Source organism: Equus caballus, chromosome 1, assembly GCF_041296265.1.
Source record: "Equus caballus isolate H_3958 breed thoroughbred chromosome 1, TB-T2T, whole genome shotgun sequence".
In the NCBI taxonomy this organism is placed as follows: domain Eukaryota; kingdom Metazoa; phylum Chordata; class Mammalia; order Perissodactyla; family Equidae; genus Equus; species Equus caballus.
The window spans coordinates 60,260,897-60,271,549 of NC_091684.1; the positions used below are offsets into that span (position 1 = coordinate 60,260,897).

Consider the following 10,653-nt stretch of genomic DNA (forward strand, 5'->3'; position numbering starts at 1 on the left):
TTTTATGTCTTAACTGTGGAAGCTGTTTAGCGTCACTTCCCCCATAGCCACAAGCCCACCTGGGCTCAAGGGGAGAGAACCGACCCACACGTCTCGGGGCAGAGTCTGAAAATCACACTGTGAGAAGAGGAGGCGGGGGACTTAGCTGCAGACGAGGGAGAGCACAGCCTGCCCAGCGAGCGCAGGTCCTGGGCTGTGCTCTTCCTGTCCTCCCCTCCTGCTCCCTACCCCTAAGCCCGTCCCTTCCCTTCTCTTTATTTTCCTTTCCTTTATCTTTCCCTTTTCTTTCCTCCCTTCTGTCTGTCTTTTCTTCCTCTCTAATTTTATAGAAGACCTACTATGTGCCGGGGATTCAAAGAGGAACAGGACAGCCTCTCAGGAGCTGAAAACCTAGTAAATAAACTCCTCTGTTTCCCTGAACTTTGCCCTTCAATGGGGTTGCTGATGCCTGACTTGGGCCGACCCTTTAGCTGAATTTTGATGCTGATGCTAAGCCTGTTATCTAGACCTTAGCAGTTCCGGTTCTCTTACCTAGATGTCCCAACAAGATAAAAAGAAGCTGAATCAGTAAGAATCTGTGCTTTCCCAGGAGACCACTATCCCTTAAAGCAAGACTAGGGGCTCAGCTGCTCTGTTCAGGGTCTCTGTACATCCCCGCTGTGTAAAGGAGTCCTCTGGGCATTTGCACACTTGAGAAGAATTTCACAAAGAATCTGCTGTGTGCCCAATAATCGATAATGCCAGGTAGTGGTGGCAGGGATGACAAATACCTCGACAGGTGTATATCCCCTGCCCACTCCCACACCAGTGCCAGACATCACTAATGGGTCTGCATCTCTCCTCTTGGGCCTCTCACTGCTTCTCAACACAGCACTGGAGGCCATTACTGCCAACCGATCAGAGCCAAGATGCAACCTCAAATCGGTTTGCCATTTTTGATATAAGTTTAGGCTTCTGGCCCTATCCTGGGAAGCCCTCGGGCCTAAAATAAAATGGAAGTGGACCCACTGTGCAGTTTCCTGGGTGCGATCAGTACGCCCCAGCAGTGCTTCAAGAAGAGCCTGCCTGGGCTGAGGGAGACGGCCACGGCACCTCAGCTTTAGTCTCTTCTGTCACCCCAGCTCGGAGGGAAGCTCTCATGCCTCATCCCCCTCCATCCGCTGGAGCACGTATTTTTTCATAGAACAGGCTTGCTGGCTACCACTCCAGGAGCCAGTGACCAAACACACCATCTGTGTTGCCCAGGGCCCCTTCAGGTTCATCTGGCCACCTGAGAATCTTCTAGAGAAGAGGACTCTCCCATGAATTTTTCAGAAAGTCCAATTTTGAAATAGTGGAGACGTCTAGGACTCACACTTCATTACTAGTTACCTGGGCCTTAAGCCATTGTCACCACTGTGTGCGGCCCCAGTGGGTGCCGGTCACTCTGGAAGGTCCGTGGCGTCCTGCTCCCCTGGGCGCAGCACCAGCCTCCAGCCCCCTTGTCTCCCATGGTCCAGCAGAGCCCATCTGTGAATTCTGCGCGCGTTGGCATCTGAGGAGCGGTTCATTTGTTTTGTACTGGAGGGTTTTTAAACCCCTCATTTGCATGTATTTCCATAACTGATGAGATAAAAGTAGGGAGTCATGAAGGATGAGCTCCCGGAGGCCTGGTTTGTTGTTGATGATAATATTGTAAATTCCCTGCAAGTTGGGAAGCGAGAGGAAAATCAACAGGCAGCGATGTTAAGATCTCTTCCCCCGGGTAGCCGGGGACCGTCTCACTGAATTTAACCCCAGTTCTTACAAAACGCCCAGGTGGGGATTACAGCTTCTCAGAAGTTGGCACCCTCTTGGCAAAGGGTTTTTACCCTGTTGTTGCTGCTTTGATGTAGGAAGGACAGAAAGAGCCAAACACCTGATTGGGAAGCTGAGAGGATTTGTGGCACTTGCTGTGGCATGCACTGTTCTGAGTGCTTTACATGTAATAATCCTCTTAATCTTCATAACAGCCCTAAGAGGTGGGTATTATTAACATTCTCATTTTATCGTTGAGGAAACAGAGGCACAGAGAGGTTAAGTGACTTGCTGAAGGTCACACAGCTAGGAGTGGTAAAGCTAGGATTGGACTCAGACCTTCTGGTTCTTGGGTCTGTGCGCTTCATCACAATGTTAACATATTTCTTTGCCCTCCCCTCAAATATCAGCCTCTGGCTAATAGAGCTCATACTGAGAAGGTTAGGGAGAAAAGATCATCCATTTCGGGCCGTGGGCTGTTCCTGCAGAGCCACAGGGATGTCGGGCAGAGCGTGGGTGAGGCAGTGATGAGGGGCAGCATGGTGGCCGAGGGCCTGACTGTCCCTCTCCCATTTCTGCTCCGTGCACCAAGGGACAGAAAAAGGGTGCCCGGTCAGAGCCGCCCGGTAACGCCGAAGCACCTCATGCCTCACGGGCCGGTTTGCTGCTTGCTGATTGCAGTCAGCGCCTTCTTGCCTCCTTGAGAATCGAAATTCATTCTTCCAGCCAGTCAGTCCAGCAGATGCACCAGGCGCTTACGGTACTGACACTGACGGCCGTGTCTGTGTATCCAGTGCCTTTTCCACTTGCTGTCCCAGTTCCCCCTCACCGTGGTCTCACGTGAGGGGTGGGACAGGCAGGTAAACAGAGGCAGGGAGGAGGAGATGCTCTGCTCCACGTGTAACACGCGTGACCTCTGACTCGGCCAGCACAAGCTGACTACCCGTGGTTGTGAGGGTTCAAAGAAACATGAGACAGATGCCCTGCCTCCCGGAAGCAGCTGCGTGGCTGAGGCAAGGAAGGGGACTCGCGTGTGTTGAAAGTCTACCGCGTGCCGGGCCCTCTCCGAACATCGTCTCATCGAGTCCCCAAAGCAGCTACGTAAGGCAGGCGTCCTTGTCCCATTTTACAGACGAGCAGACCGTGGCTCCAAGAAGTCGCATTAGCCCCCTACGTCACAGTGGCAAATTGAAATCCAGAGTCGGGACAGATGTGTGGTGTGTGGCTCCAGGACCATGGGTCCACTAGGTTGTCCTGTCTCCTGTTAGGGAGCAGTGACAGGCATGGTGCCACATGGCCACATGGGGTCATGAGTCAGAGCCCTTGACAAGCGAGACTGTGCCATGTGGTGAGGCAGTCGCATGCGTGTGAGTGTGTGTGTGTGGCTGTGAGTGTGTACGTGTGAGCGGGTGTATGTGTATGTGTGTATATATGAGTGTGTGTATGTGATAGGGCATGTGTGTGTGAGCCTGTGCACGTGTGATCACACACGCATTCACACACGTGTGGTGCCCCAGCTGCTGCGGGGTGCGAGGTGAGTTCCGTGAGCTCCCGGGTGGGTGCACAGGGGTTGTGACTATAAGGACTCCCCAGGTAGGACAGCCTCGCTGGGGGCAGCGGGAGAGCCTGCACTGGCACGTTCCTGAGCCTCTTTCCCCGTTTGGTTGGTGGGTGGTTTGGGCCGAGGGCAGGGGAGAGGAACTCTCTGAGATGTCCCACCCCTGAATCTAAAATTTCTGACCCCACCAGAAGGGCGATCGAGAGAGAGATGGAGGTCAAGGGTCGGAGATGAAACCTTGGAGGCCATTTGCCACCTCAGGCAGCAGCCTCTTACCAGCGCATGCAAGAGACTGGGGCTCGGGCGTGAAAACCCACACCCTCTCAGAGCAGAAGGCTCAGGCTGCAGAGCCCCGTCGTGTCTGCTAAGGCTGCGGGACACTGGGAGGACTGCAGCATCTCTAGCAGGGGAATTTTTATCTGGGTTCTGTCAAACCCAAGCAGAGAGGGGCAGGTCTGAGACTTGGGGAAGGCGGACCCAGCCCTGACCGTCTCCGTGGTGTCCCGTGCTCTCTGTAGGGGGAGGCATGGGGGGCACCATCAGTGCCGTGGCCTCGCTGGTGGACCTGGCGGCGTCCAGCGATGTGACGGACAGCGCCCTGGCCTTCTTCCTGACTGCAGACGTCTTCCTCAGCCTCTGCATCGGCCTCTACCTGCTGCTGCCCCGGCTGGAGTACGCCAGGTGAGGCCCCACCCCGTGCACTCTAGTGCATTCTTCTTTTGTGTACAGCTATCCTTTATATTGTCTACTTGGGTTCTTCTGTCGTCTAACTAGGTGGCAGGTGTGTTTCCTTGTTTACTGTCTGTCTTGCTGCTGGAGTGTGAGCCCCGGAGGGCAGGAATGGGGTGAATTTTGTTCACTGCTGCATCCCAGTGCCTCACGCTGTGCTGGCTCATGGTAGTTGCTCAATAGATTGGCCAGGCGCTGGACGTGAGAAGTCAGCATTGTGCCACACGCCCAAGCACCCCCTGTCTGCAAGTTTTCGGATGGGGAGGGCAGGCGGGGGAAGTGAGGCCTGAGGAGTAATAGCGAATAACAGCTCCACGCACTGAGCACCCCAACTGCTCCTGCCCTGTGCTCAGCCTCGCCTGATGGGCGGTCTTGGTCCATGCTCACCCACATGTTCCTCAGAGGGCGCAGCACTGTCATGTGTCGTGATGGTTCCCATTCACACACGAGGAAACCCAGCTCAGGAGGCTGAGTTCCTTGTGCGAGCCCCACAGCCTGTCGGCAGCAGAATCAGGATTCGAACCCGACCCCAAACCTGTGTTTTAACCCGTCTCCCGGGGCCTCTCTCCGCCCTGCGGGGCCTCCTTTCCTGCCTTGGTCTCTCTCTTGCTTTCTCTGTCTCCTGCCTCCATTTTCTTTCTTGCTTCCTGCTGCTCTTTAAAAAACAACCCTTGACTTCTTCTCCCACTTTATTCTTTTCAAAGCATTTTCATATCCGTTATCTTATTTGAGGAAGGAAAGACAGAGTCCTTTTGCCCATCTTACGGGTGAAGAAACGGAGACAGCCAAGGCCGGGGGTCGCTGGGGGTGGGGTTCTGGCTCTGCCCTTTCCTGCAGGAGCCTGTTTTGTGTGGTGGCGCCAAGCTGAGCAGTTTGGGTGTACATTGTTTCATTTGTTATACTTGACAGCCTTGTGCGGTTATTCCTGTGTTTCCTGTTTCACAGCAGGGGAGACTGAGGAGTTAACTGACATGCCCAGGTGGCTCACCTGTGAATCCTGGGCAGGGCTTTGAACCGGAGCTGCAGTCTTTCTACTGCGTCATCCTGCGTCCCTGGCCTGTGACCTCCAGGGTCTTTCCTCTTCCTCCATTCCTCCTGTCCCTGGGAGAGGCACCTCATTAATCCCCAGAGACCCCTGCCTTCACCAGAACCCCAGTTCCGCCAGGCAGGCTGCTCTCCCCAGTTGGAAGACTGTCGTGGCTGTAGCTGGCCTCAGTGGCCCCAGGCACTGTGTCCCCCAGTATCCCAGATGGCTACGGACCCATGAGCCTGGGCAGCCCCTCCTCGTCCCTTCAGGGCCGTCGTCAGAAATTGCCCAGTGTGCTCTGAGACAGTGTCCCTGTGATTCCTGGCTCACTGTCCCCTGGCACCCACACGCTGCCTGGCACCTTGTTGCTGCTGATTACATTCTTCCGAGTCGCGGACTGAACGGAAGGCAGGGGCCCCGCCACTGCTCCTGCGTCCCCCGAGTCCTGTTTCAGAGGGCCTCCCGGGGGTGTTTCTTGTGGGGTACCTGGGACTGAAGGGGGTCCCAGGGCCAGGGCCCTTCAGTGGGGACACCAGGACAGTTGCAGCCGGCCACCCTAGTTTCCAGTCTGCCTGGAGGAGGCCCAAACCCTTTCGAGCTGAGCACGTGAGATGGAGAACTCCCGACTCTGCCGTTTCTCGACTGACTTCTGGGTTTACAGAAACTCATCTGAGAATGGAGTTTTAGGGCATCTGTGCTCCAGGGGCTGCTCAGGTGGAATCATCCTTAAAAGGGAGCCTGCAGGTGCTGCCCCGGGAGGGCCGGGGTGCCCCCTCCCACGCAGGAGGAACTGAGCCGCAGGCCGAGCTGGGGCTCTGACGGAGGCGGGGAGATGAGGCCGGCAGATGTGGAGGAACTTATGAGGGAGAGCTTCACCCAGAGGAACTCAGTGGGGTTTCCTCAGAGCAGACTTAAGGCAAGGAGCAGACGGGGAAGTGAGAACATTCCTTTCCCTAAATAGTGACTATGAAACAAGACAGGGTTCCAGGCCGAAGCGCCCTGCTCAGCACAACGTGGAAAACGATTCTCCCACCGACTCGCTCGTTATCTGTAGGCTCTTAGGATGGGAGGACGCAGGGATCTGAAAAGCTCACGGCTGCAGGACTCCTCCATTTTGCAGAGCAGGAAACTGAGGTCCAGGGAAGGGGGCGCCTGGCCTAAGGTCACACAGGAGGCAGAAGTAGAAGTAAAACCAGACCCGGCGATCACCAAGCTCCTGTTCTCCCACCCCCGCACCAAGCCTGCTGTTTGAGGCGTGTTAACACAGTCAACCTGTGTCTCCTGGTTCTTAGACGCCCAAGGCCCAGAGAGGTTGAGTGACTCCAGCAAGGTCACACAGCAAGGCAGAGTGACCCAAGCCTTTTCTTCTCTGGTTGGGCTAGCAGACGTTGAAAAGACTGATAATTCAGTGATGAGGATATGGGGGAGAAGACTCTATTATAGGCTTGTCAATTCTTCCAGTAATTATGTTTTGAAGGGCTATTCTGTGCCCAGAGATTTAGCTAGAAACAGCCAAACATGGTCCTTGCCCCAGGGAGCTGCCTTCTATTGAAGGAGACAAATGAGAAACCCGTAAACAAATGCAATGGTTATAAATTGTGGTCATTTTTTTTTTTAAAGAAACTGGTGCTCACATAGAGATTAAAAGGACAGGTTAGGTTAGGGTAGGTGGGTGGTACAGACCAAATATAAATTGACCCTACATATTTGGTGAGCAGTTTATCAATATCCGTAAAAAATTTAAAAGTACAAACTTTTCGATTCAACAGTTCCTCTTCTAGAAGTCGGCACTACTGAAATTCTAGTGTACGTGTGCAAGGGTTTATGAAGAGGGGTATTAGTTGCACCATTATTTGTAGTGGAGAAAAATTGGAGCTAACCTAAATTCCGTGAGTAGAGGAGCAGTTAAACTGTGTATCCATACGGTGAAATAATGTGCAACAATGCAGCAGAGAGACACAGAACCTTGTGTCCCCATGTGAAAGGATGGCCACAAGATATTGTCGTTTAGGCAGTTATGTGTATGCATTTATGTATACTAGTTATGCATGTATTTAGGCAGATACGTAGTTTATTCATATATATATTACTTATATATTTAGGAAGTAGATCTTTGTAGAAAGTTTCACAGTATGTATAGTTTGATCCCACTTTTGCGTAGAACCCTAACTATGTTTGTGTGGGGTGGGCATTTGCACGCGCGTGCAACAGTGTACACCAGACGTTTAACCATCAGTGCCTCTAAGGAGTGAGAGCCGAGGGAGGGCACTCGTTCTACTGTAGCGTTTCTCTTCTGTGTTATTCGGGTTCATTGCATCAAGCATGTGTTGCTTTTATAATTTTTGTTTTTAAAGATTGGCCCTGAGCTAACATCTGTTGCCAATCTTTTTTTCCTTCTTCTTCTCCCCAAAGCCCTCCAGTACGTAGTTGTATATTCTAGTTGTGAGTGCCCCTCTGGTTGTGCTATGTGGGACGCCGCCTCAGCGTGGCCTGACAGGTGGCGCCATGTCTGCCCAGGATCCGAACCAGCGAAACCCTGGGCCTCTGAAGCGGAACACGCGAACTTAACGACTCGGCCACGGGGCTGGCCCCTACTTTTATAATTTTAAAAATTTATATTTTTAATACTATTTTGTCTTCACCCTCCCCCCCACAAACAAAACAAAAACAAGCAAGCCAAGCTAGGCTCCCCATGGTGGTCAGTGCTGGTTTCCCTTGTCCCTGCGCATGACATGGCCACCACCACAGAGCAATGGACTGGAGTCCAGCCTTTCAGGCAGCCAGGACAGGCAGGCTGGGGACAGTGCAGGGCTCTCTCTGGCCGCCTGCAGCACATACGTCCTCTGAGGGCGTGCTGGGGCCGCACGCTACATGAGGCTTAGGCTTTACATGCTGGGCCTAAAGGTCCGCCCGCCTTGTCCCTGGAAATGCCAAGTGACCTTGCTTTCCAGGCCCTCTGACTACGTGCCCTCTCCCCTGCAGGTACTACATGAAGCCTGTTTGGCCGGCCCACGTCTTTTCTGATGAAGAGCAGCCACCCCAGGACTGCCCCAATGCCCCTTTGGTGGCCCCCAGATCCAGTGACTCCCCAACGCCACCACTCCGCCCCATCCTGAAGAAGACAGCCAGCCTGGGCTTCTGCGTCATCTATCTCTTCTTCATCACCAGCCTCGTCTTCCCTGCCATCTCCGCCAACATCGAGTCCCTCAACAAGGGCTCCGGCTCGCTCTGGACCACCAAGTTCTTCGTGCCCCTCACCACCTTCCTCCTGTACAACTTTGCTGATCTGTGTGGCCGGCAGATCACAGCCTGGATCCAGGTGCCCGGGCCCAGAAGTCAGGTGCTCCCCGGGCTTGCGCTCCTCCGGACCTGCCTCGTCCCCCTCCTCGTGCTCTGCAACTACCAGCCCCGCGTCCACCTGCAGACGGTGGTCTTCCAGTCCGACATCTACCCGGTGGTCTTCACCTCCCTGCTGGGGCTCAGCAACGGCTACCTCAGCACCCTGCCTCTCATCTACGGGCCCAAGATCGTGCCCAGGGAGCTGGCTGAGGCCACGGGGGTGGTCATGTCCTTTTACCTGTACTTGGGCTTGGTGCTTGGCTCGGCCTTCTCCACCCTGCTCGTGCACCTCATCTAGGGGGCCGATGGCAAGAACGTCGAAGCCTGCAGGATGCTCAGTGAGATGGGGAGGACCTCCCGGGAGGGTTCAGGCGGCATGCAGGAAGGGCTGGAGGTGGGCTCAGCGCAGAGAGCACCGCACACTCAGGCCCCATCTTTCCCAAGGAGCTGGTGACCTGTGCTGTCCCCGTGCCAGACAGAGACATTCCAGACTCTTTAACAGAATGCTCCTGAGATGTTTGAAGAAGACCAAAAGACATCTTAAGACACAGTTAGACAGTTACGCGGTGGGCTATCGCTTTCCTGGCTGGTGGTTACGTGCTGCCTTTCCTTCCAGCTTCTTGGGAACTGTGTTGCCAGCATTCACCTGAGTTGTTACAGGCCAGTGCCACAGCCCACTGCCGGCGGCCTCCCTTCTCACAGCCTTGCTCCTTCCAGCTTACAGCAAGGTGTGAGAATTCTCAGCCCTCCCTGCCAGAGGGGGTCCCCCTGGAATGGAAGTCCTCCTGGGATGGCCAGTCCTCAGGCCTGAGACCCAAGCCTGCACAGATCCCTGCTTTCTGTGGGTGAGAGAGCACCCACCAACCAGACTGGGAACCCCAGAAAGACAAACTTTCCAGGAACCTTCATTCCAGAGGGCCTCCCTGTACCAGGGACCAAGCATGTGAGGCCTGCGTTTTCAGACAGGGGTCATTAAAGTGGTCTGTGGCCTGAGTCAAGGTGGGGTCTTTTAAGTCCTTGTTTACAACGTGTCAAGGCCATTGATTCAAGGGCATAACAAATACCTGGGTATTTAATGAAAGCCTTACTGGGGCCTTATTCCTCAAGGTCCTGGCAGGAACCAGCATACTCAAATTGGGTAATTTGAGGCTATGTGAAGAGTGGATGTAGGAACCCTAAGGGGTCGTGCATCGTATCCCAGAACTAGTAATGTGACACCATTCCACCTCAAGCCTGAAGGGCGAGGGGAGGGCCTGCCGGCCTGCTGTGTCCCGCTCCGACCTCCTCCCAGTCCCGGTGGACCGAACCGCGGCCCAGGAGCAGGTGGAGAGGATGGAGAGCGGGGCAGGGCAGGAGATGTCCAGAGTGGGGCCAGCAGCCCCTTCACTGTCCTGGCTCATTTGTCACTAACCCCAGCAGAGCTCTGAAGCTTTGGGCAGCAGAGTTAGGTGCTGCTTTGTCCTGGGTTATTTTGGGTAGTTGTATATGTTGAAGCTGTTATTTCAAAAGGAGCCCCTCAGGTTCTGTGGCCCCACATAGTCATGATCACTTGACGTGAATAGTAAGAGATTTTTTCAGAGTCCTTGAAGGCTTCCACCAGTCTGCACCGTGCGGGAGCGGGCTGGCTTAGGAATCAGAGAGAGAAAGGAACTAGATCAGACCAAGAGTTCTTTCTCAAGAGTCGAGCAGAAGGACCAGAGCTTGCCCCCGAGATGCAGCAAACACGAGAGCTAGAAATCGGCGCGCCCTCCTCTGAGGTGCGCGGGCTCCACAGCAGCCTGCACACAGCTGATACACGGAGGCCGTCAGTAATCCACCCAGTGGCGGCAGCTTATGCTCCCCACTGACTCAGACTGGTACACATCCCTCCAGAGAACTGAGGACAACACCCTTGAAAGGTTTCTTGAAACTTGATACCTAAAAAATAAATTAAAAAAAATTTTTTTAAATAAATTCTTCCCTCTCGCCTCCCCTTGGAGGAACCTGAAACCTCCCCCTTGGTTTGTTCACCTTCTTTCGTGCTGTTGATCATTTGGGGTGTCCATCTGGCTGGTGACTCATCTCCACCTCTGGGGTTTTACAGGTGGGCAGCGTGTCTATTTTAACGTAAAACAGCAGTCTCTGCGCTCGAACGTGGGGACCACCCTGGAGCTAACAGGGAGGAGTAGCGGGGGTCTCACGTCACATGCTCGGTTGAAGGGGGAGGGCTTACAGAGGAAGCAGA

General features: G+C 54.2%; 1 protein-coding gene across 2 annotated transcripts in view; it reads left to right on the forward strand.

Annotated features, from left to right (window-relative positions):
- Nucleotides 1-10,422, forward strand: part of SLC29A3 (solute carrier family 29 member 3) — a 41,958-nt gene extending 31,536 nt beyond the window's left edge. For both annotated transcript variants that reach the window (XM_070263268.1, XM_005602445.4), the window contains exons 5-6: nt 3,853-4,015; nt 8,073-10,422. In XM_070263268.1, coding sequence (XP_070119369.1) covers nt 3,853-4,015; nt 8,073-8,727 — 818 coding nt within the window. In that variant the 3' untranslated portion in view covers nt 8,728-10,422. The remainder of the gene's footprint in view (nt 1-3,852; nt 4,016-8,072) is intronic.
- Nucleotides 10,423-10,653: the final 231 nt, after the last annotated feature.